Raw genomic sequence first — 24,558 nt, forward strand, 5'->3', positions numbered from 1 at the left:
GAGCAAACAAGAAAGACATTGTAGATTATAGTACAGGGAACTCTCAATTTACAAGTACCTGATTTGTGCCATTTTTAGAACAATGCGCATGGTCCATTTACATTTCCTTTTTAGTATAAGCAGGCTTAATCTTGGAATAACACGATCATCATTGGGCTGGCAGAACGGCATTGCCAGCACCATGCAAAAGTGTGTATACACGTGGTATAGTTATAGTCTATAGTCATGGAGTTTCAATCTTTTGTGCTGCAGTGTACATTACATTGCATATGTTTTGCCCCTTGAATCATGCCACCAAAACATCTTTCAATTTCTCCGGGTACCAGTGGTACAAAGAAGTGTGAGGCCATCACCACGAAGTTAAAAGGGATGTATCCAAACATTATGAGAGAGGTTAACAAATAGCTGATATTAAGCATGCCTTTTGATGCTTGGACTTGGTGAATCTTTACAGACTATTTCTGATAGTGCAAAGATCAAGGAAAGTGCCAAGGTGGAACATTAATTAGTACATCTAAGACCTTGCATTTCCAATGTTTGATTATGTAGAAAATTAAATGAATTACAGTATTTTATATTTCCTAGTATATGTATACTGTAGTTTTTCACTGGTATAGTATTCAGAATTTTCTTATTAATGATGAAACACCCTACTCTCCATTCCTTGCATCATTTCATTTAATAAGTTTTTGATTCACACAATCATTTTCAAGAACATAACTGTCACGTAAATTGAAAGGTCCCTGTACAGTATTCCTTGCAGATATAAACTTCTGTAAAGCTCTTTATTCTGATGTTAGGTCTTCACTCCCTTAAAATGAGCAAAAAAGAAAGTCAAACTGATATGTCATAGTACAGTGACTTCCAGTTAGAAGGTATAAAGTCAAGCTTCACAAAGTTTTCCATTCATAAATGCATTGTTCTGCATGCACATCTGATGACATTTTGACACCAGTGCCATCAAGTAGCCATTCTAGATTTGATTTAAAGTTCTCATATCCCTTTAGATATCTAAATATTCACATGAATGTACAAACTCACAGCAAGGTTCCTTAAATGTGGCTTACCTTTGTTAATGAGTGAAAGGGTTGTGCCATAATCTTGCTGTCTGGGTGAAAATGTTAGGGCCACCTTGCTGTGAATATAGAAAACAGTATACTGAGTAAAAATAGGAGATTTATATGTTTTATACAAGTTCAGTTTTTTCTATTGAATGATCAAATCAATAATCAGTAATGTTGGGGCAGAGTTGGAAAGTATAGGTAGATTTCCTAATATGAACCACAGTTTTTAGGAACTAAATAACATTAGTCCTAGTTAGCCATGAAAATTATGTCACAGTAGTCCTGCTTTACAAATTAATGTACAGTATTTATTTAGTACAAAATGGAAGAAAAAGGAGCATGAAATTAGACTGATGACAGGACCATAGATCGTACGTGGTGCAGAGTTAGTATCAGTGCATGTACAGGATAACTTGGGTTCAAATCCTGGGTGTGGCAGTCTTCCTGCAGGGCTGGTTGATGATTGGATACCTGGCTTATGCAAAGTTAATATATATATATATATATATATAAACTTGCGTGTGTGGACGTGTATGTATATACATGTGCATGTGGGTGGGTTGGGCCATTCTTTCGTCTGTTTCTTTGCACTTCCATGCTAACGCGGGAGACAGCAACAAAGAATAATAAATAATAAATAAATAATGTGCGTGTATGGTAGTTTATTGTACATACATGTGTATGTGGGTGGGTTGGGTCATTCTTCGTCTGTTTCCTTGTGCTAACTCGCCGAAACGGAAGACAGCGATTAAGTATGATAAATAAACAGAATATATATATGTATCTTAGCCTGATCCAGGTACCCATTTTAGTGACCAACCCCTAAGGGTGGACGAACAGCTGGGTTGACTGTGGAGCGACTGCCGCAACCAGGATTCAAACCTTGGTGAAGAGAGTCCCATGAACTTTTCTTTATTGATGTACCTTAGTGTAAGCTACAAATGCTTTATAAATGAAACTGCCACTTCTTTCCTGAAATACCTATCATTTCTATTCAAGGATTCATAATCATTGTTCTTCCATAGGTTAGATCGAGTGAGAGGAGGGAGACAGAAGTACCGAAGAACTACAGAGTCACCTTTCTCTTTGCATCAAATGCCTGTCAAAAAAGTATCTTTAGAAGGTTGGTAGTGTCATTATATATGTATATCTGAAATTCTGCAAAAAATCAAGTACATAGTCTTTTTTTTTATTATATTAATTCCAACCCACTTATTCTAACATCATTGACTCCATTCCCCCTTACACAGAGTAAATCAAATGCATAGTACACCCTTATTGTGGGAATCATTTCTGGAGAATTGGGTGTCCCTATCCTTACAGGCTAGCAAATGGTAGAAATAACTTGCTTACACAAAATACCTCAATACCTCAATATCCTTTTTTATTGACATATAAAAGTGAAGTAAGTGTACTCTCCAACAGTTTGTACTTCTACAATAAAAGAGTCTAAAGAAATTGTTTACTGAAAAATATTATATAAATATAAAAAAAACTGTGATAATGATGAAGATAAAGCAACCATTTGGAAGGATACAGAGCTACAGAGACATTCAAATTAACATTTCCTAAGAGGAAATACTACCCAAGAAATGTGTGAAAATGTTTAGGATGTCTTTTATCAATTTCCTTCAACATTCTCCTATCTTTTGTATTGCCGGGGGATAATATCATTCAGGATTTGATTGAAACTTGGGCAAAATTTCTCTAACCACTTTTTGGACATTATCTATTCTGGTGTTCAAAACATGTGTTTGCAAAGAGACTTTCTTCATGTCTGTATTACATCATTTAGCTTCAATATTCATTGTTTGACCCAGTAACTGTACTTTATAATATTTCAAAAATATCTTTATTATTGACGTTATCAAATATATCGAAAATTTTGAAAACATTTCATTAATTCACTGCAAAATCTATCCTTTTTAAGAAAACCAAGATATAATACTCTTAGCCTCTTCATACAGTATATTTTTTAGAGCTGGAATGTTTTGTTGCCTTTCTCTGTACTTGTTCCAGTTTTTCTCATCCTTTCATAGTTTGGACAGCATCTTCAAGGTGTTGTCTTGTTAAAGCATTGAAAAAAATAATCATTTTGTAGTCCATATTCTTAGCTAATAAATGTTGCCTTTGTATCCATACTTGCTGCTGTACACCGTTTAGTATACTTCAGATTCTTGCTAACATCATCAAAATCTTTCTTCCTTTACCTATGACCATTACCTTCCTATCCCAGGAGCCCCCAGTATCTTCTGTGGGGCTCCTATGGCACTCAGGAAGCCAGCCACCTCTACTAGGCAAGAACGCAGATCATGAAATATGGTTGTTATAACTTACCTTTATGAAATCAAACATCTTTGCAAACCACATATCTATTTCATCAGAATTCCAACACCTTTTACTGCACCTTCATCTTTAACACCTAACAAGCCCAATCTTAAAGTACCCCACATTATATTCCATCCAAATGCTTCACTTTACCTTAATTCTCTCACACACCCCACATATCTAAATTATCTTTCCTCAATAAGCTCTTTGCACTTTTCTTTTATTCCTTTCATTTTCCTCTGGGCCTTAGAAATCCATATATCTTGTCACAAGAAACTATGGCCACACTGCTTATGTCTGAGGGTACATCCAGAAAAATGGACTGCTAATCTTCGAATCCTCATGAATTCTCTTTCTGATTTTGTATTAAATTTTTATTTCAGGTCAATTTCTTTTATATATGCACCTTCTGACATCAGAATATTAACTTTATTTCAGAGAATAAGCTGCTGAAATCCCTTATTGCATGTGAACCCGATTCACTCTATGCTCTACCTGACCTGAATGTGTCAGATGCAGACTTTCTGACCATATCCACGCTTGCTGATCTTTATGACAGGGAGCTTGTTTCCACAATAGGATGGGCAAAACAAATTCCAGGTATGATTTTCCTTTGTGCTGTCTAGAATAAATATACTGTAAATATCCTTACATACACAATTCTTTAGGCAAAACAAATTCCAGGTATAATTTTCCTTTATGCTGTCTAGAATGAATATACTGTAAATATTCATACATACATAATCTTATACTTAGATTCTTACTAATCCTACCCTTTTATGGGGTGTCCACAGCACTCACTTAGTTAAGCCATGCACACTGTTCAGGACCAAATGTCAAGAATGTGGTAAAGTTGTTTGTTGGTAGGGATAATGCAGGACAGAGGAGTAGTAGGTGTTCAGTGTCTTTGGTATGGAAGATGCGTTTTGAGCATGAAGAGTCCTGTAACATGCTGAATTGGTTTGTAGTATTTACATTCATCAGCTCCTCTCTAAACTATGCCTTGTCTGCCTAGATACCCATCCTTTCAAAATCAAACATAGCAAAACTACAAATCAGAAAAAATGGAAAATTTAGAACAATCACAAGTTGCTTAGTACAACAAAACAAAAATGCTACTGATACAGGCCAACCTCAATTTGCTCAGCACCTAATTCTGTGCTACAACTATATTCCCCTCCCAGCCAAACCATTACATTACTAACTACTGACCCTGTGCAAAAATAGAAGGTTCATTCTTGCCTAACACTTCAGCAACCTCCACCACCTGACAAAACATTTACACAGACAAATACTACACAGCCACGCTTCCAACCAAGTTTTAAATTCCACTCCACCAAACATACATTTGTGTGAAATTACACCCCAAAACACACAAATTACGCTGTATTCTAAATGCCACTCGTCTTCAACATATGAGCGCTGATTCAGCATGACAAAACACCTCTTCCACACATTGCTACTTCCTCAAAGAAGACATTGAACATTTACTTCTTATTTCATGCCTTCATTACACAAAGACACACTTCTTGACCTAAGGTCCTACTCTGAGGCTGTAGCTGGCTTCCCAAGTGTTGCTACAGCTCCATAAAAGGGAATCTGGGGTAAGAAAGACAAAAGCTGTGCGTGCGGTTACCTATTTGTTTTATCAATTTGTACAGTGCAGGGAGAGAGTTCTAAACTCATGGGGCCCTGTCTCCTGAACCTTCTGTGCCATCAGATACCATTTTAAGCCTTTGTAAACTGCCACCATTCAGTGTCACTGGTTATTTTACTTCAACCATCCACCACCTTGGCACTTAATACTTCTTAAACATATGTTCTAATTAGCATTTTGCCCAGCTTTCTGTCCTGGCCTCTGAAGCTGCCTCTCTTGAAGTTCTGTTCACTGTCAATATCATCCAGCCGATTCACAATCTTGATGGGAATAATCAGGTCCCCCATCTTTCTCTTCTATTTTAGGGTGAACAGCTTTGTTGCCCTTTGCATATCATTATAGCTTAATCCTCTTAATTCATGTATTATCTCAGGTGCTTTTTCTCTATACATTCCAAATGAGGCCTTTGTGCTTGTCTAGGTAAAGTGACCAGACTTGTGAGGCATAATCCAGTTTTGGTCTGATATATAAAGTGAACAATTAACTGAATATGTTCTTTCTATACACTTGAATGCATTTCTTATATTTGGCACACATAGTTTGCCTCTTTCACAGTTCTAAGGTGTAGCTCTGACCATAAATCAGTCTATTACATCATCAGTCTTTCTCTTTAATGCCAGAAATACCATAATATGGCACATTCTTAACATTATCATACAAAATTTATTTTTCAAAGCAATGAAATTAAATACCCTTTCAAAAATATATTCCCTAATATACTTGCAAAGATGCATTTTACATGTATCCTAGAAATTTATTGTGCAGAGGATTACAGGGTTCACAGAACTAGCATTAAACGACCAGATGCGGCTGCTTCAGAGCACGTGGGGAGAGATCTTGACCTTAGGTCTAGCATACCGCTCCATACCTGCTCATTCTCACACACTTCACTTTGCTCCTGATTTCACCCTAGATGAGAAGCAAGCGAGAGAATGCAATGCCACAGAGCTCTTCACACAGGTTAGTGCATTGAAGTACTGTACATGTAATTTCCTCAATTAAGAGATACTGTACTTAGAAAAAAAATATATGTACACTGCTCAGTTTTGAATACAGTATATCAAGAACAGTAGCACATGTAGAATCTCCGTCACCATATTTTCAGGTGTTCTGAATCTTCCATGAGCACTTGGTCATACAATATTTTCAGGTATTCACAATTTACCATGAACATTTTCATCACATTTTCAGGCATATCATATACAGAAAACCTAGACAAGGGCCAATAGACCTCCATTTATCTTTCTTTTCAATGTGTCTGGTTGCAATTTTTATGCTATCTTTGAATGAATTAGAACTGCAAGTTTCCTTGGCCCATCACGTAAATGAAATACCTGTCTTCCAATTGTAGTACAAGAAATAAAACATAAAAGTAGAACATCAAAAACCATTAATCCAGTGGGAGTAACAAAGTGTGGACTTTCAATTTCTATAGATTTTAGAAATATGAGCCTTAGATTGTGGTCTGAGCATATCTTAACAATGATTTGTATAGTTACTAAAGGTTCCAAAAGTTATTTCTTTGAAATGTGAGACGATACATAATTTTTAGAACATTCACTAAAATTATTTTACAGTGCTTACCCGTAATCCTTCCTTGTTAACACGGCCAAAAATTATTATGCACACTAAGATAGACGTCAGCTGTTACACAGAAGTGCTGGGGATGTCATCAGGCACAGCTGAGGTTGTGGCACCAGGAAGGGCAGGTGGTAGGTCTTGCATTTCATCCATTACAGAAGATAGTACTGATGTGCTTGAAGGTCATCAAAGATATGCTTTGGCTCTGAGTTGCACTTTTTGGAAGTTTTGAGCCATCATTCAAACAATGTTTGAGGTCGTTTGCTTTAAAACTTTTAGTTTTCCTTTGATGAAGTCTCCCTGGAAACAGTAGATTCATTATTTCTTGCTCAGTTTGAAACTACTTTGCTCCATGAACCTCTTGTTCTCTTCCCCTATTGCTACCATACAATATATGGTGGTCTCCTGTAGCTCTTTACTATCCTAAATTTGCCTTCTGTGGGGTGCATAACTGTGCTGACAATCTCTTTACCCTTCGTCTGTGAGACTATAGGTAGTTCATTGTTGCAGTTCATCCAGTCCACGGTGTTATCATGCAAGTTCTCATCACAGTCAGCACCCTTAGCATATTCTGCTGCTTGTGTCCTCTCACTTTTGATGCTGATGCCTTCAGAGATATTATCATTCTCTGGGTCACAGTGTTGAAAGTGGCCATAGCCTATGCCATGCATTTTTCAGTGTTGATTGTGTCATTGACTTCCATGCCTGTGCAAGTAAATGTACTCCTTATGCTCAACTCTTCCTTGAACATGTTGAGTGCATCAGCAGAGGCATCAGAATTAACCACATGATGCATTAACCCTTTCACTGCACAAATTACAATATCTGCAGTCACTCATTGTGTGGGACATTCTCAACTATTCAAAAACGGAAATATTAAGTTTGTTATAATGAGTGACTAGAATATAACTTTCTAAATTAAATGATATACCACTCACCCTGATGAGCCATAAGTTACTTCTGCTACTTGTTCTTTACTTTCTGCTCCTTCCCAGTCAGGTATAAAAAGTTTTCTTAGAGTATCTTCATGTATACATGGTGAGATGTGTGATAATTCTGTTTGTGTTTTGTTGCAAACAAATTTGATTAATAAGGGTCTTCATCAGTAGTATCTATTATCTTGTGAGAGCGACACAGCTTCAAAAATTACTCAATGATGTGAAGGCATAGATCCTGTAAATGCCTCTTTGACATTTCTATAAATACTGATTAGTACAAGGAAAAGTTTAACAGCTAGTCTCCAGAAACAATATACAGGATGAAACTACAAGCTTTAATGGCTGCATATACTGCCTTAAGACAGAGGCAATCGATTCAAGAATTTATGACATATCCTTGCCACAGTGAACAGAAGAAATTACCAAGACGTAAGCACCTTCCATGGAAGGCAATGTCTGAAGAGACCCAGTCTCATCCATATTGTAGATCTGTTCTGGAGTAAGGTTTTCTTCTTTCACAAGCTCAAAAGCTTGACAACATACTTTGCAATAGCTAGATTGTTTGCTGACAGTTTTTCACCACATCTTTGAGGTAGTGACTGCCACAACACAAATTCATGCACCCATTCAATTATAAAGTCACAATTATCACAATGAAACTGTTTGGCATGCTCACAAAAAAAAAAGGCCCAAAAGTTGATACATCACCACAACAGTGTTTCAACCACTCTTGTCAAGGTTGGCTGGTCAAACTTCTTGCATTAAGATAGGGGAAATACCTAATTAGAATTCACTCTTGGCTTAGAATTTTTATAGCCACTCACAATGACTCTTGCTATCATACATAATCTTGTTACAAATACCATAAGACTCTTGATATGATGAATTGATGTGCTTATTTAATTTGTACAATTTCTACTTTCTGCACTAACACAATCACTTAGACACTAATAACAGAGAAGAGTGAGATTTTGTGCCATGTGTTCAGATAGTGAGAATAATGAACAATGTCTAAGCAATGGCTTTGGGAACCAGTAGTTTAGTGTAAACAGAAGAGCCGACTCTGGAAACTCGTACTCCATGTTGATGGTAATCTTGATTATACTGGACCATTGATTTTGCAAGTTTATAGTTTCTAGAAACAGACTAGCGAGTTTCTACCTACGTATGAAAAGAGTAAGGTTTGCTACTGTGAACGAGGTAACCATGGTACAAAGGGACATAGTTAAAGTAAAGAATCAAAGAATAAAGGGATTAAAAGGATACAATGATGGGTTATAATTCTGATATTACTGTCCTAGTGACTGCAAAGAATGTATGAATGGTAAGGAGGCTCAAAATTACTAATTCTCACTAAAAGATAAACAGCTGTCCTACCCATCAGTTCAGAGTTAACACCTCATGCACACGTGATGTGACAGGATTCAAGATGCTTTGTCCTCAGTCTGTGTGGCCCAAAAGTGCTAATGAAACCAAGAGCAAGTAAGAAGTGAAGATGAAGGTCTCAGTCAATCTATCATCTTCAAACTAGCTCTCCTCCCTCATTTAATGATACTGATATTACTAACACACACATCCAAAAACAAGGAATTCCAAGATAAATGTATGGAGAAAAATACTCTTTTAAAGGCCATAAATAGTTGAAAAAACAAAGTTAGTTAGTTGAATATTACTTTTGATACCCACAAAAAAAGTTAATATAAAAAGGTTATAAGAAAGATAAAAGACATTCATAAAAAAAAGAAATATTCACTTTCAGACAGTTCTCCAAACTTGGTGTAATGACTACATCAGTTTTCCTGATTTAAACTAAGGTTACCAACATGAGCAGATTTCCTGATTTAATTATGTTTGCATGCCTGTTTCCCATTACTTGTCAGGAAACCAAAACAATGGGTGAGAAGGAAAACAAAAACTAATGAGAAGCTACACATTATCCATTAGGAAACAAAAACAAAAAATGGGGACTCAGACTATTAACCCTTATATGGCATCCAAAGCTTGACCCTTATATGGCATCCAACATCAAGTGATGTTTTAACTTTTCCTTCCTGAATAAATATCCAGCAAACTTAAAATAATATTAGTAGCATGTAGAGTTCTCTCCCTAACACTAGTCAGGAGCAGGAAAAATTTTTCCTTCCCTCAAGACCTCTACAATTGCCATGGTAAATGAACCTTCTTCAGTGTTTTAGGTTAAGCATAGTGACTCTATGGAGAAAAAGTAAATCACTGGATGACCTAAGTGATGAGGCAAAACATTTACCATCTGCTGGCAAGAAACGTGAATGAGAATAACAGATGAAATGTGAAGCAATAAGTCACTCACAGTGATTTCAGAGGGAGTAAGAAGGACGGCCAGCATGAGATCCCACCACTAGCATCCCTATCACCTTGGCATTTATCCAATACCAGCAATATGCCTGTGTAAAATCATTTGTAGATTGCAGAAACAAAAAACTCAATATCCTTCTATCTTGTATCAAGATGAGGAAAAGGATCATGTGTAAAAAATATTTGTAGTGCAGAAACAAAAAACTAAATATCCTTCTATCTTGTATCAAGATGAGGAAAAGGATCACCCCACATGTGCTGACCATACTCCCTCCTCCCACTCATTATTTGCGTACATACTGTAATATATCTAGATATATTTATGTTATTGACTATCAGCACTGTGTTTACATTTACACACACACACACACACATATATATATATATATATTTTATATAAAACAAGACCTCCATGTCCTTCAATCTTTTCTTAGCCTATTAGAAATGTCAATCACATCCCCTCTTCCCACTCATTCAGCATTCCACCAGGCCCTCACAAAGTAGTTATACTTTTCTCTATTTTCTCTTACATCTGTGTGCCAATCTATCAATATACAGAAAAAAAATAATAATTTTCTCTTGTACACATGGTGAAGAGATTTCTGAACCATCCCACCGTTTAGGGGTTAATAGGTGACTCAAGTAGTTAGGGATAATGCAAGGAAAATTTCAACCACAGACAAGTACCCACTATTACACTTGCCAGCATAATAAGTAGATTGACAAAATACTTCTGAATCACATATCAGTAAACTTAAAACCAGTACAAACTATTTTAATTCTTAAATGGAACATGTCACTGACCTGTGTGTATGTCTACTTACGAAACTGAAATATCTGGGTTCTGAACAGTAGAATTTTTGTACATTTCCTCCATGCTAGCAAAGCTTTTGGTAGGATAAACCACTATCCTATTAGAGAAAAGTGTTAAGGGGGGACTACAAGAGTATTTTAAAGTGATCAGAATGCTAACAAACTGGCATGTTAAAGAAGTGGCACCTATTCAGTGGGGAAGTACATATTCTAACCTGTGGATCATCTAATGCTGTGAAACAAGGAGCATTCTATGTCACCATCTTGCAAATATCTATGTGGAAGACCAAAGTGAAAAAGTAAATAGATATCAGATTTGATACTGCCTTACTGGAGCTGTGTCTATGTGGAAGACCATGTGTCTATGTGGAAGACCAAAGTGAAAAAGTAAATAGATATCAGATTTGATACTGCCTTACTGGAGCTGCGACAAATAATATTCTGTACAATGACAATCTGGTGACATTTGCACCTGTAACAGTCCTCATTGAGTTGATCAAGTTGTCCTAACAATTTTGAAATAATCATGCTTAAAATTACAAGCTTGAAGTCATTATGTATCATTTGAGATATTGTGCATATTAACAAGTATTAGTGCTGCAAATACATTCAGATATCTATGAAAACAATTGGCATGGACACAGGGAAGACAGGACAGGCAAGATTATTAACTACATCTTGATGGTATGAAGGAATATGAGACAGTGTGCATGATGTGAAGTTTAGGTAATCTTAATGGTATAAAGGAACCTGATAGATACTTTACATGATGTTAAGTTTAGGTAAAAGTTAGGAGGGGGGGTTTGTCAGATCATGTGGCAGAAATGGATCACCAGACTCTGCCTGCATGTGGTTACACCACAAGAAAAACATTACTTTCAGTATGGCTGTATCATTATCAGTTGATGAAATGGCTTTCTGTATAATTGAGGAACTTCTTGCTCTTTAGGAGGCCATCATTTCCTTACTTCTGGTGTCACAGCCTTTAACTGCAAAAGCCCTATGAAAGTGGTCTTGGGATTACATAAAGTGAAAATACTAGGGTAGCAGTATGTAGAATCGCATTTTACCGTAGCAGTGTAGCTAGTTAAGGAATGCACTAGTTCCACTTTCTCTAGAATGAAAGGACCAAGTCTACAAGAAAAAGGGGGTCACAATAACTAGGTATATCCTATGCATGTATAGACATGCCAGGCAATGTACTCTAGTTAATGGAGTCCAACTTACATTGCACCAAGCAGCTTTTGATTCACTTAAAATGAGATTGAAATAGTTAACAGATTCCACTTTCCCAGTTGTAATTATATAATGAGACATACTTCTTAATATTTTTTTTCTAAACCAATCATCATATACTATAAATATTTTTGTTTTGTTTTTCTAGGTTTTGGGTGTAGTGGAGCGACTTGAGCAATGTGGAATTAACAGAGAAGAGTTCTTGCTCTTAAAAGCCCTTGTGCTGACTAATTCTGATGTACGACTTCAGGACAATCAGGCCCTCCATCGTCTAAGGCAGAATATCCTTCAAGCTCTGCATGATGCAGTTGCAATAATCAGGTGAGTATCTTTTACTTAGCTACTACTTGGGTATGTTTACTTTTCATAAATGAAACTGGACTAACTTATGTAGCATACTGGACATACATGGATCGAAAGGTTAGTTGCTAGAAAAAAAGTCTTCTCCTTATGCTACTCCCATGACAGTGCCCTCATATGTGTCTTGATTCAGCCACTCTTATCCATAAAGCCTACATAAACAAATATACCAAAATGGATTTCCCAAACCTGATTGGTTATATCAAAACACATAACTATGCTATTAAGAAGCAGCTACTAAGTTGAAATAACAATAATATGATGTGTTTTAAAATTATAATCATTATAATACTTATTTTGCCATGCTTATAACACTTGTCTTCAATTTTCAGACTACGGGATGCAGTTGTACAGATGCAGTCACTATTACTGTGTTTGCCTTCATTAAGAGCAGCTGATGCAGCTCTTCGGAGGTATTGGCTCTCTGTGCGTCACCAGGGTACCGTACCCATGAACAAGCTCTTTGTGGAGATGTTAGAGTCACACATGCGGTGAATGAGAACTAGGCATAATTCTAAATTAAATATACATGGCAAAATATTGACTAAAACAGAAAATTAATGGTGTGGCAGGGAAATGATTGCTGGTGTAGTGCATTAATCAATTACAAAAAAAACTTCCAGCAATTCTTCACCTAAGCGGTAATATGGTCTGGTACTGACCAAAATGTTTTCTTGGTTTTATGTCTTCCAAGAGTGAAGCTGGAGTTCAGGAACTGTTTAGCAAGTCAGAGGTTTTACCTCTTTGATGATTCAACCTAAGATGGTCATGTCTGTTAAGCTCTGACTGGTGCTGCTTGGAAAAGTATTGACTGGAATAACATTTGCAAGATGAAAAACCCAAGAAGTTACAGTACTCCAAAAAGAATGCCTGCCATGTTGCCATACACTCAGGTATTGTTGGCAATTGTGTTCAGCCCAAGATAAAAGAAATTACACAAATCATTATGAGAATCTGACCCTAATGTGAGTTTTGATCCTATGTACATAACTGTTGTCAAGTCTACTCCCACCGAGCAACACAGTTGGTAATGTTGCCACTGTACACAATCAACTGACATGGTCAGTGAATATGAACAGTGGAAAATACATTCAGCAAGTTGATTTTTTTTAATCAGGAAATGGAGTCATACTGAACGAGGATCCAAGGCTCATGTTTGCTGATCTCGCCTCATTTGTTGGCAGTTGACTCAGGACTAATACCACTCCAATTGTGTGTTTCAAAAACTCCAAGTCACTGCTATTAACCTATGTTGATAAATTGTACATATTCATCTTCTTTGTATCTCAAAGGCATAGGCCTGTGTAACAGTACAACTGCTTAAGTAAGAGAAATCAATAAAAAATGTGTGTGTTGTCTGTTTCTAATTAAATGTGAAAGTTGTGATGTCTTTATACGTTATTATCAATAACTCTGTAGTCACCAGAGCAAATATTTATATCCAATTTGGGTGCAAAGTACAGGCAAGGGTGACTATGGTGTTGACAGTCTTTAGGCTATCAGGTGCTAGTGTTCCATGAAATAATATCTTTTATTTGCCCAGAGAGTAGCCACTCATTATAATATGTCAAAGTATGATGTGCTACACAGTGACAACTATGCTACATGTAACTCAATAACATTTTGTGACATCCAGGGACCCATACTGTATGTACTGATATCATGCTAATACAAATTAAAATTTTTATTCAAGGAATCAAACTATGTTACACTGTGTCTTCCCATCTTTCAGCTATTATGATAAACTTCAGTTATATTTTTTCGTCATGTGTGTCTTCCTTTCGAAAGTCATAATATACAAGGGGTAATGGCACATGTACCAATGTAAACTAGTGGTAGTCATATTTCACAGGGGTTAAGACACTAACTAATGTGTCACTCTTCTCAGTCTCATGGTGAACATGGGGTCATAGTATGTGTAACAATCTATTTCCAGTGTCAAGTACAAGGAATATCTTCTCCATGCCATGCATGAATCAGATTACTGAAAATGATGTATCTTTCCCTTTCTTTATATTATGCTCCAAGGATTATGACTAAAAAAGTATATTTTCCTAGCTGAAATAGATTATTCATAAATCAATACCTTTGGTCACCATGAGAAGTGATACATTAAATTTTAGAGGCTACTTTGTGTTTGCTTGCAATAATTTTAGCTCTTCTAATTTGCTTTGTAATTCATAATACCAGAATTCACAATTATCCAAAGTGGTGGAAGTACTGAGTAAAGTAAAAACTGAAAAAAATATTTGTGAAAGATTAAACATAGCAATTCATAGATACAATACCTAGATGTATCAATATATGAATGTGCAATTCAGTTCTATATGTACATGAATGTATCATTCAGTTTTATAATGAAAAATTACTTAACTATGTCTTCACTCATACTCTAAAAGGACATTGCTTTCTTTAGGACCATCACAAGTAATAATACCCTAGAGGGCAGCTGTCATGACAAATATTTCTGGTGATGCTGGACAGTTAAGTATAATGTTTGATAAATCTACTTTATATATTCAACTAACTTATATCTAATAGCTTCTCATGTCAAACAAAGTGACCCACACAAAATAATGATAAAGAATTCCATTTAAACATTTCTTGATTATACTTTGATATGTATAAAATGATCATCCAATTCCAAGTACAACATATAGATTGAGCAAAAATGGATCTAATTCGTAATTGTAATACAAAGATTCTTTTCCATATAACGTGTGTTATATATGAAGTAAGTTATCTCACTTTTTGACATCAAAATGTAAAAAAACAATGTTCCTTGCAACAAATACATCAATCATTTTCTGATTATGCTTACTGTTAACAATTCCATAAATCATTAAGTTTTAAACTTAAAATTCTAATCATAAATTTCTGAAAGGACTTGTAATTACATAATCTAAATATAATGAATACAATATTTATGTACGTATCTATTTATACAATTCATGTTTTATTTATTACTCCCTTGAATTTTTCCTGTAATATTTTCTCAGTTGTTCTTTCAGCAAAATATCTGATCTAGTAAAATCAATTCTTCTCATAATATGCATGACACTGTTTATCCTTCATGCAGTATATAATAAAACTGCATGGAGTAATACATGATGAATTTATTACTTTAATGACCAAAGGGACAGTTGGGTCACAATACTAAATTACTTGATACACTGTGTCCACATCATTAGACCTAGATATCTGTGTAACTGCATAACTGTGCAATAGATAAGGCTATTTATATCAATGTATTAATAATTATAAAACAGCTATACAAAGTAAGCACTTTAAAAGAAATGCTGAAACAGACTATAGACACTTAATGCTTGCATGATTTCTTCCAAAAGTAATCTTGCATCATCATTGTCCAAAATTCTCTAATTGCCTAGTAATTATTAACAAACAAGGTGATGCATAATGGTAAAAAATTTGAAAATTTGCTTACAATCACACCTGAGTTTGCCAATTCCCACTTACTGGGACTGCTTATTCAGGGCAGAGTTTAGTTACAGCTAGCTATTTAGAAGACAATGAGCTGTTTGAAACATACATACTGAGGATGTTCTAAATTATTGGTTCAAGTCCAATTTCTTTATTTGTAATTGTATTGCAATGCTCCTACACCATGGTGTCTCCTATTTATAGATGGTTCTCAAGAAAAACACAAAAAATAAATAGATAATCTTTGTAGTTATAATGTAGAGACAGCAGTGATATTATTATTTAATGGTATTAGGAATATGTTGTAATGTAAGCAGAAATTCTAGGTCTATTAACATCTATATCTTTATTTCATGGGAGAGAAAAAAAAAAAAGAGGAAGGGTTATCAATTTTGATTGTGATACATAGTGCTATAGCCATATTACTTGTGCAATAATTATTCTAAATTGTGCTATATGCCAGACATGGAAAATATCGATATTTGTTCTGTAAAACACTCTTCTTGGGCATTATCCTACATATTAACCATAGATTAAATAATAAAACTCTGAACTACAGAAGTTACAGGGCAAAGTTTAAATTGTGATTAATGAGAGTTCAAAGGAATGTTATATTTTTGGCATACATTTACTTTAAACAGTACAGTATTCCTCTTTGGTACAAGAGAATGTTGTTTTTGGTTCAGCAAAGGCTCTTAGGTGAACAAAGATGGCCATGATGACCATATGATGGACATGGACATGTGCTGTGCTAGAATATGTAAGGTACCTACTGTATTGTGTGTCTTGTACATCTAATGTGCATAATTTCTCATATACGTTGTTCAGTGTTGCAAAGGGTGAGCTTCAAGAGTTACTACACCCTACATGTGTAGCCTCTAGGAGACCTAATTAAGTGTTACATGTGTTACACAGCTACACTGATTGTAAATCCGTCCGTCGCAGGTGTAGTGGGTTTGCAAGGCCCCAGCTAGCCCAGGCTTCTAATTTATAGGTGGCACATTTACAGCACATCAGTTTTGGGTGTCCTCAAATATTTTCTATCACTGTGGGTTAAATACAGAAAAAATTTCATGCATATATAAGGCATGGCAGACTTAAATTGATTTTCCACGCTTATTCATGATTTGCTCAACAAGGGACATTTGAGGAAACCAGTGAACAGAATGTGTTAAATTCTAACAATCAGTAAGATGCCTTCTCGATTATCTGTAGTGTAAGAATGTCTCATATCAACAAAAGTGAATCTTCAAAATAAAATCCTCTGATATGGCAAAATAACATTAAATCTCAAAAGATCTAAATTGTAACCTCAAGAAGGCTTGTGATAATAATAACTGACATAGTGAATAAACTCCATTTTAGAGGTTACATATGGCAAAATCTTTCCTTAACTGTCTAAAGTAGCACTCTTAATATGTAAATTTCCACTATGAAGACAGATATATGAGGCCACTAAGAAGAGTATGAAGTAATCATACTACATATTAATAATGATGTACTGTACGAGGATGGGTAAGAACTCTAGTAGTATAAATCAGAGAGCCTGTGACTTTAATATATAAGGCAAATGCAAGGACACTTACTAAGGTTACAGTTACAGAAATAATGTACTTACTCATCCTCATTGATTTATGAAATGTATGGGTAGCCTGGGCATGTATGGCTGCCAATGTATATACTGTAACTTGTCTTGGGCACAACCCAGTATATATAGATAATGTTATTGTTAACTTTTGCTGTTTTCAATGTATGTGGATGAGGATAGGTGAGATTATTTAACAAATATTAAAATCTGGCAAAGGATGCATATCACCATGCTTCACTTGTGTTGTTATGCTCAGCATATAAGTCTGAGAATAAGCTATATTTTTTTATACAGTTTTCTACCTAAATCTACCTAATGGAGCATCACTATTTTGGAATTTTGTCACTGTTCAAGCAAAAATGTACAGCAAACATTCACTGTGGTATAAGTCATATAGAAGAAATATCCACAGTGGTCCTAATCATTACCCTCACACCACTCAGTACTGCAACAGTATGTCAAGACTACTCTTCTGTGCAGGAAGATAATAATGTAATAAAATAAGTATGATATGATTACTCTTGTTAAGGAACTATCCATATTAGACCAACAATAAAGTGGTAAACAGGTAATGTTGCCAGCAAAAGACAGGCCACAGAAGTTGATAAAGAATTGGTCTCAGTAACATTCTGTGGACAGGCAGACCACAGCAAGTTACTCTAGCAAAAATTAATTTTCTTAGCTTATATGGATATGGATGTGTATTACAAACTTTTGATGTGATACAGTAGCCTCATCCTAAGATCTGACTGGCACAACAATGTTGTGGCAAGACTACACATAAGATCACTTAGGTATGTAAGCTCTTATGTTGGTTGTCCACAATGGACCAAATTTTTGTGGTAGGACTGTCAGTGTAGACTGTCATAGTTGCAGGACTTACCAAAGAAGTACAACAATGTTTTACAATCAGATGGCAACCCAGGAATCTTTTAATGTCCCTACAAGAATATATCAAAATTAAATGACTACATAAGGGCCCAGTCTGAATGAGAATCTGATAACTAAATAGTTTCTTTATCTCTAACGCCTAATGATCATGTCTTTCTCTCTACTGATGTGTGGTTTACTGGTATCCTCATTTTCATATCAAGTGCTCCCAGTCAAATCAGGGACTTCTTCCTAAGATATTCAAAGTCAGAATCTATATTCTATGCTGGATTTGACCCTTATGTGTGCATACTGTCAACTTTCTGAGTGCATTGTTTAGAAGTAAAATTGCAGGTAAAAAAATTGAAGTGTTATTCACTGTCAACAAATACAATCTTGTGTTAATAAACTGGGTTAGGTACTTCAAGTTCTGCAGGTTGTGGCATCCAGTAATGGTTTGACACTTTCATTTTCTATGGGCATTAATACTAGAGTGTTTATAAGCAACTTATCATTGTACATGCTTTTTAAAAAATGACAGCTCCTACCACAATGTAGACCAACTTGTGGTAGTATGGTACTGGTTAAATAGTGCAGGCTTCTTTGAAGTGTGACAGTACTTGCCCTGGTATAGGTTTACTTGTTAAAGTGTGATAGTACTTGCCATGTTAAAGGTTTATTTGTTGAAGTGTGATAGTACATGCCATGGTAAAGGTTTACTTGTTAAAGTGTGATAGTACTTTCATAGTACAGGCTTACTTGTTGATGTGTGATAGTACTTGTCATAGTACAGACTTATTTTTTTGAAGTATGACAGGAACAGTTACGTTTATTGAAAAGCTGCTATTCATAGTATATTTAATGGGTGCTTGTTCAAATAAAATAGCATCTGGCAAGGTAGTTTTGTGAATGAGGATGAAAGTTCTCAATGACTGTGATGAGAGTTTTGAGTGACTGCTGATAGTGACAATTCACAGCATGGTGGTGGTGACGGTAAAGGGGTGATGCCAACAACCCAATTTTTATGATGTGGTAGAAATGGGACTTATCATAATGACTTGATCATTGCCATCATTATCACCTAAGGCACAGATACTTACTGTTAAGGCACAAATATACTCTCCTCAAATATAAATGTCAAGTTAGAATCAAATCAAGAATAAAAAATACAAGAAATTTTATGCCAGAATTATTATGCTCCAATCTAAAAAACAAATGTAAAAGGATAAGAATATTATACTCTAATTGGTCCAGTGAGGAAACCTAACAGTAGATAGTTACTTATGCTTGTGGATAAAGTGGACAATAGTGATTAGACAAGGCCTTGGCTAGCTGTTCACTACCAATGTTAACTAACTGTTAATTATGTACAAAAATGTGATATTCAATATAATTTTCATTTATAGTTGATTCAATGGTGATATCTAGCCCAACCATTGTTGAAGCCCTTGACCTCGCCCTACAACTCAACTTCTGTAGCTCTAAATCAGTATGACCCCCTAGACAAGGTTCCAATTAAACGGCATCCCCCAGTCTTTAACATAAGCCAGAAGCATCTTGTACTCCATCACCTTTTAGTAAATCATATTGTTCGAAGAGTAGGATTGCAAAACAAGAAAAAAGATAAAAAAAACCTGTAACATAATTTTTCCTAAATTCATGACAGATGAAGCTACTAGGGTGTGACCAAGGGTTCCACAAAGTATTAGAAATCCTACTTTAAAGTTAGTTCTATACTCATCCCAGTTAAAGACTACATGAATAGTTGGTGGTAAGCATGAAAGCATTCTATAACATTAAAATTAGGGTTGACATTATTCTCTATTTGTTGTATATTAAATGAGAAACCGAAATGTGCTGTACACATGAATGGGGAATACTAAGGCCACAGCCGTCTACCTGGTCCAGTTGTCCTTGTATATTACTGTATCAGTCTATGCAACTGAATCTAAAAATATAAAGTTTACAGAACTGCCAAAATATATAATTGTTACGAATGTTTTGTTTTAGTTTGTCACTGTCATCATTCATTATCAGAATATCATGTTTCATTTCATAAGTTGTATCAATAAGGCAGATTTTGAAAGGTGTTACAACCTAAAAGTTGGCCTTCCAAGTTGTCATGTCTCTGGTCTAGGTTAGTGAAAATGTTGCTGTTAACAAAGCAATAAATGGTCAAGGTTAATCTTTACCTTTTATTTATGCCCACAAGTTGTAACAACAAATTCAAAATCCTCTGAGATCACTTGATGCTGTCTACACTCAAACATTACGAAGATTACCCCTATTCCATAACATGAACTTCAGTCGTAAGAGGGACATCTTTAATAAATCATAGTAACGGTTCAATTTTGTAAGGGTAATCACCATACAATTAAACAGACTTCTCTTGGCTTATTCAATACATTCAATACTAATCATAGTCCAGTTAAGTAATGTACTACAACTGATTAATTTCATCGTAGTGTTCTATATATATATATATATATATATATATATATATATATATATATATATATGAAAGAGTGAGTATGGCCTTTCTTCGTCTGTTCCTAATGCTATCTCTCTAATGCAATCATACATTATCTACATATATATATATATATATATATATATATATATATATATATATATATATATATATATATATATATATTCTTTTCTTTCTTTCAAACTATTTGCCATTTCCCGCGTTAGCAAGGTAGCGCCAAGAACAGAGGACTGGGCCTCTGAGGGAATATCCTCACCTGGCCTCGTTCTCTGTTCCTTCTATTGGAAAATTAAAAAAAAAAGGGGAGGATTTCCAGCCCCCCGCTCCCCCCCAGCATATATATATATATATATATATATATATATATATATATATATATATATATATATATATCATATTACAGTTGGATATATCAAGAAAATGGGTGACGTGTTGATGATTGGTTGGCAAGGATTTTTAAAGCATGTATGGATCATGGGGAACTGCCTAAGGATTCATGAAATGCAGGTATAGTGCAGCTGTATAAAAGCAAGGGGGATAAACACAGAGGCACAAGTTTGTTGAGAGTACCTGGTAAGCTGTATGGGAGGGTAATGATTAAAAGGGTGAAGGCAGGTATAGAGGGGAATATTACACACACACACACACACACATATATATATATATATATATATATATATATATATATATATATATATATATATATATATATATATATATATATTCAATTCTATACAACACTATACCCCCCCCCCACCCAAACAAATCTATAACCACTAACTCCCATGCAGAAATAACATCCTAACCTATACCTCACACCTCAATGACCTCTTTTCCCAGATCTCCCCATTCCCCACCACCCAAAGAATAACAAAGCACACAAAATGAAATAACTCGAAAAGCAATACCCAGCAGACATACACCTAACACAAGTCTCCCAACTATGCTTTGAACATCACTCATCACTACAGTTTAATCATATCCTAAGATCCTTCATGCCCACTATGTAACTACCAAAAAGATGAGAAACAGTACATACCACTTAAATGCCCTGTACTTTCTGCACAAAGATGTCCAAAAACAACACTTTATGACCATCCATTAACAGATCAAATAGACATGTTGACATCTCACATCCTAGCTAAGAGACCACCTTCCTTACATGTGCCTGCTTTTTAAGCAGTTGCCTTGTTTTCGTATTAATCATTACATATATTCGCCTTTTCAACATTCCCCGCGAATATATTTTCCCTTACCTATTAAACCTGTGTTAATTCCTTGTCTTTTTGGTCAACTTTTTATCTCATCTGGAAGTCTATTTTTTTTCTAATTTCTACTGAAATTAATGACGATCACTGTATCAACAAACTTCATCTAACACAGCATTATCTATAAGAACATGACAGCGTTATTTCAAACTGGTCAAAATTCATGTAGTTTGTTGAGGAATACATTATAGTTCATGACTATTTTCTCTGAAATTTCAGCTGTAACGTTAAATAATTCTTTAGCCACGCGATGACAGCAACCACTGAAATTAGTTGATTTTGTTTTGCAGTGGTATTGTAGTATTTAAAGAAAAGGAATAATAAAGCATACGTTGGGAATGATCTATTCTGCGATATCAAATATGGTGACAGTGGTGAAGGGTGTGGAGATCCAAGAAAATCTAGGGTTTAAAAGTGAAATTAAGTGAAGAACATGAGAAAAGATGCAAAACGTAGGGAAAGAACTTTACCAAGTAACCAAGATTTACCTCAATTCTGATAGTTTGAAAAGTAATTTGAATATTACGTTGGCCATTTGCAAGCCGTTGTGGGGCTCCACAGTAAGATTGCCTGCCAAGTTGGTGAGGTATTGTCTCGGTTCTGTAGTTTGTCTTGTAAGAAGTCTATGAATCCCGTGCGGATCACTCAATACTCAACCTGGATTCACACTTTACACAATGATTTCATGAAAGTTTTCATTTGCCTAATTACTCAATATGTTTTTCTACAGAAATATGGCAAGTTTTCCCCCCAAACAAGTGATCAGTATAGGGTGAGCCCAACGGCTTACAAGGGACCATCCCGGGTCATTCTTTTTGTGATAGCATAGAACAACTACCCATTCACTGGTAAGAGAAGCCAGAAATTTAGTTGAACTGAATCTACTGGAAAATGGATTTCAATGGCTTAAAACAATACACTAAAATGGTTACAATGGTCAAAGCTATGAGTGAACAAGTATAATTTACACCACATAAAGTTACCACTACATTACATTTCCTGTACAGAACTCTACATTATTGATATGTACAGAGATATCATTCTCGCACCGTAACAACCATAATTTGTTCGTTCACATCTGTTTGCCTAAATCACTTACCAGTTTTAATTTGCTTGTTTGGTAGACTTGAAGACTCAGCGGCTGACAGGTATAACCAAACTCAAGCAATACACAATGGCTGAAAATGTTGGAAAGATTTACCCACACGGATACTTCTCAAGCCAGGTCAGTCTACAGTACACTAATGCCGTTAGTCTTCAGTGGCAACTAACAGTCTCTGGGTCAAACCGTTTCGAACAGAACAAGAGCAGGAAGGTATGGAACATCACACATCTGTAAACCTTTTTTTCTAGACCAAAAAGGGCAACTTGGTTGTTTTAAGATGCACCGAGTACTTGGGCTGCCAGTACTCGACAAAAAAATAACAATGAATAAATATTGCTGTAAACGATATAGAAAATTACATCGTATTTTGTGTATGTTGCCGCCTTATTCACTTGCTGGAAAGTGATTGGCTGAAAATGTCATTTTTCGATGACGTCATGGGCTGTATAATAATTGCTTTAATCTGTATGAATGGGTTAGATACATTTGTTTTAAATTGGGCCAATATCCATTAGATAACCAAACCTAAACGTTTGGTTCTCGGGCAACACCTTAAGGCCTTGACAAACTTGGCGTGCTTCACAGCAAACAAATAGAACTCTTCCGCAGTTTCAGTGGACTCTTTAATATAGTGGTTTGTATTTCGTATATAAATCTACTATTATGTAATTCACCTTCTAAATGTTGAGCCTCTTCACATCCTCTGTCAGTCACACAAAATATTGGGATACATTATCATACTTGATCGCGGTTTCCAGCGTAGCGAAGCAGCCCCGGGAAACAGACGACGACCCATCTGCTCATACATACACGCTCATACACGTACGTTGTTTAACATCACCAGACCTCTGCTTGGTCCGACAAGGGCATTTGCCTGATGGCAGCCCGTTATATACGTATATCAACATGTGCATACACATACATATTCATACTTGCGTGCCTTCATCCATTCTAGGTGCCACCCTACCCCACAGGATTTTAAAAGCATCGCCGTTCCCTGCGTCAGCGAAGTAGCTCCATAAACAGACCGCATTCGTTCACACTCAGTCTCTGGCCCCACATACCTTTCCATGGTTTACCCCATACGTTTCACATGTCCTGATTTTGTCCATTGACAGCGTCATCCCGGTATACCACATCATTCCAATTCACTCCATTCGTTGCATGCCTATCACCCTCCAGCATGTCCAGGCCCCCGATCGCTCAAAATCTTTTTTCACTTCATCCTTCCACCTCCAGTTTGGTTTCCTGCTTCTCCTTGTTCCCTCTACTTCTGACACATATATACTCTGTCAACCTTTCCTCACTCATTCGTTCCTTATGTCCAAACCATTTCAACGCAAACTCCTCTGCTCGCTTTACCACACTTTTTATTACCACACATCTTTCTTACCCTTTCATTACTTACTCGATCAAACCACTTCATACTATATATCGTCCTGAATCATTTCATTTCCAACACATCCACCCTCCTCCGTACAACC

At 35.8% G+C, this 24,558-nt stretch overlaps 1 protein-coding gene and 1 long non-coding RNA gene across 8 annotated transcripts in view; one reads left to right on the forward strand and one right to left on the reverse strand.

The window, feature by feature from the left end:
• Window positions 1-20,395, forward strand: part of LOC139758798 (steroid hormone receptor ERR1-like) — a 301,766-nt gene extending 281,371 nt beyond the window's left edge. For all 7 annotated transcript variants that reach the window (XM_071680612.1, XM_071680613.1, XM_071680609.1 and 4 more), the window contains 5 exons: window positions 2,090-2,187; window positions 3,831-3,992; window positions 5,825-6,009; window positions 12,100-12,272; window positions 12,644-20,395. In XM_071680612.1, coding sequence (XP_071536713.1) covers window positions 2,090-2,187; window positions 3,831-3,992; window positions 5,825-6,009; window positions 12,100-12,272; window positions 12,644-12,806 — 781 coding nt within the window. In that variant the 3' untranslated portion in view covers window positions 12,807-20,395. The remainder of the gene's footprint in view (window positions 1-2,089; window positions 2,188-3,830; window positions 3,993-5,824; window positions 6,010-12,099; window positions 12,273-12,643) is intronic.
• The window catches only part of LOC139758800 (uncharacterized), a 281,740-nt gene extending 258,480 nt beyond the window's left edge, over window positions 1-23,260 (reverse strand). Inside the window, exons 1-2 of the long non-coding RNA XR_011714930.1 lie at window positions 23,069-23,260; window positions 1,068-1,135 (exon numbers count right to left, since the gene is read on the reverse strand). This is a non-coding gene — a long non-coding RNA (uncharacterized lncRNA). The remainder of the gene's footprint in view (window positions 1-1,067; window positions 1,136-23,068) is intronic.
• Between the last annotated feature and the right edge of the window lie 1,298 nt (window positions 23,261-24,558).

The sequence above is a fragment of the Panulirus ornatus genome, chromosome 31 (genome assembly GCF_036320965.1).
Source record: "Panulirus ornatus isolate Po-2019 chromosome 31, ASM3632096v1, whole genome shotgun sequence".
NCBI lineage: Eukaryota > Metazoa > Arthropoda > Malacostraca > Decapoda > Palinuridae > Panulirus > Panulirus ornatus.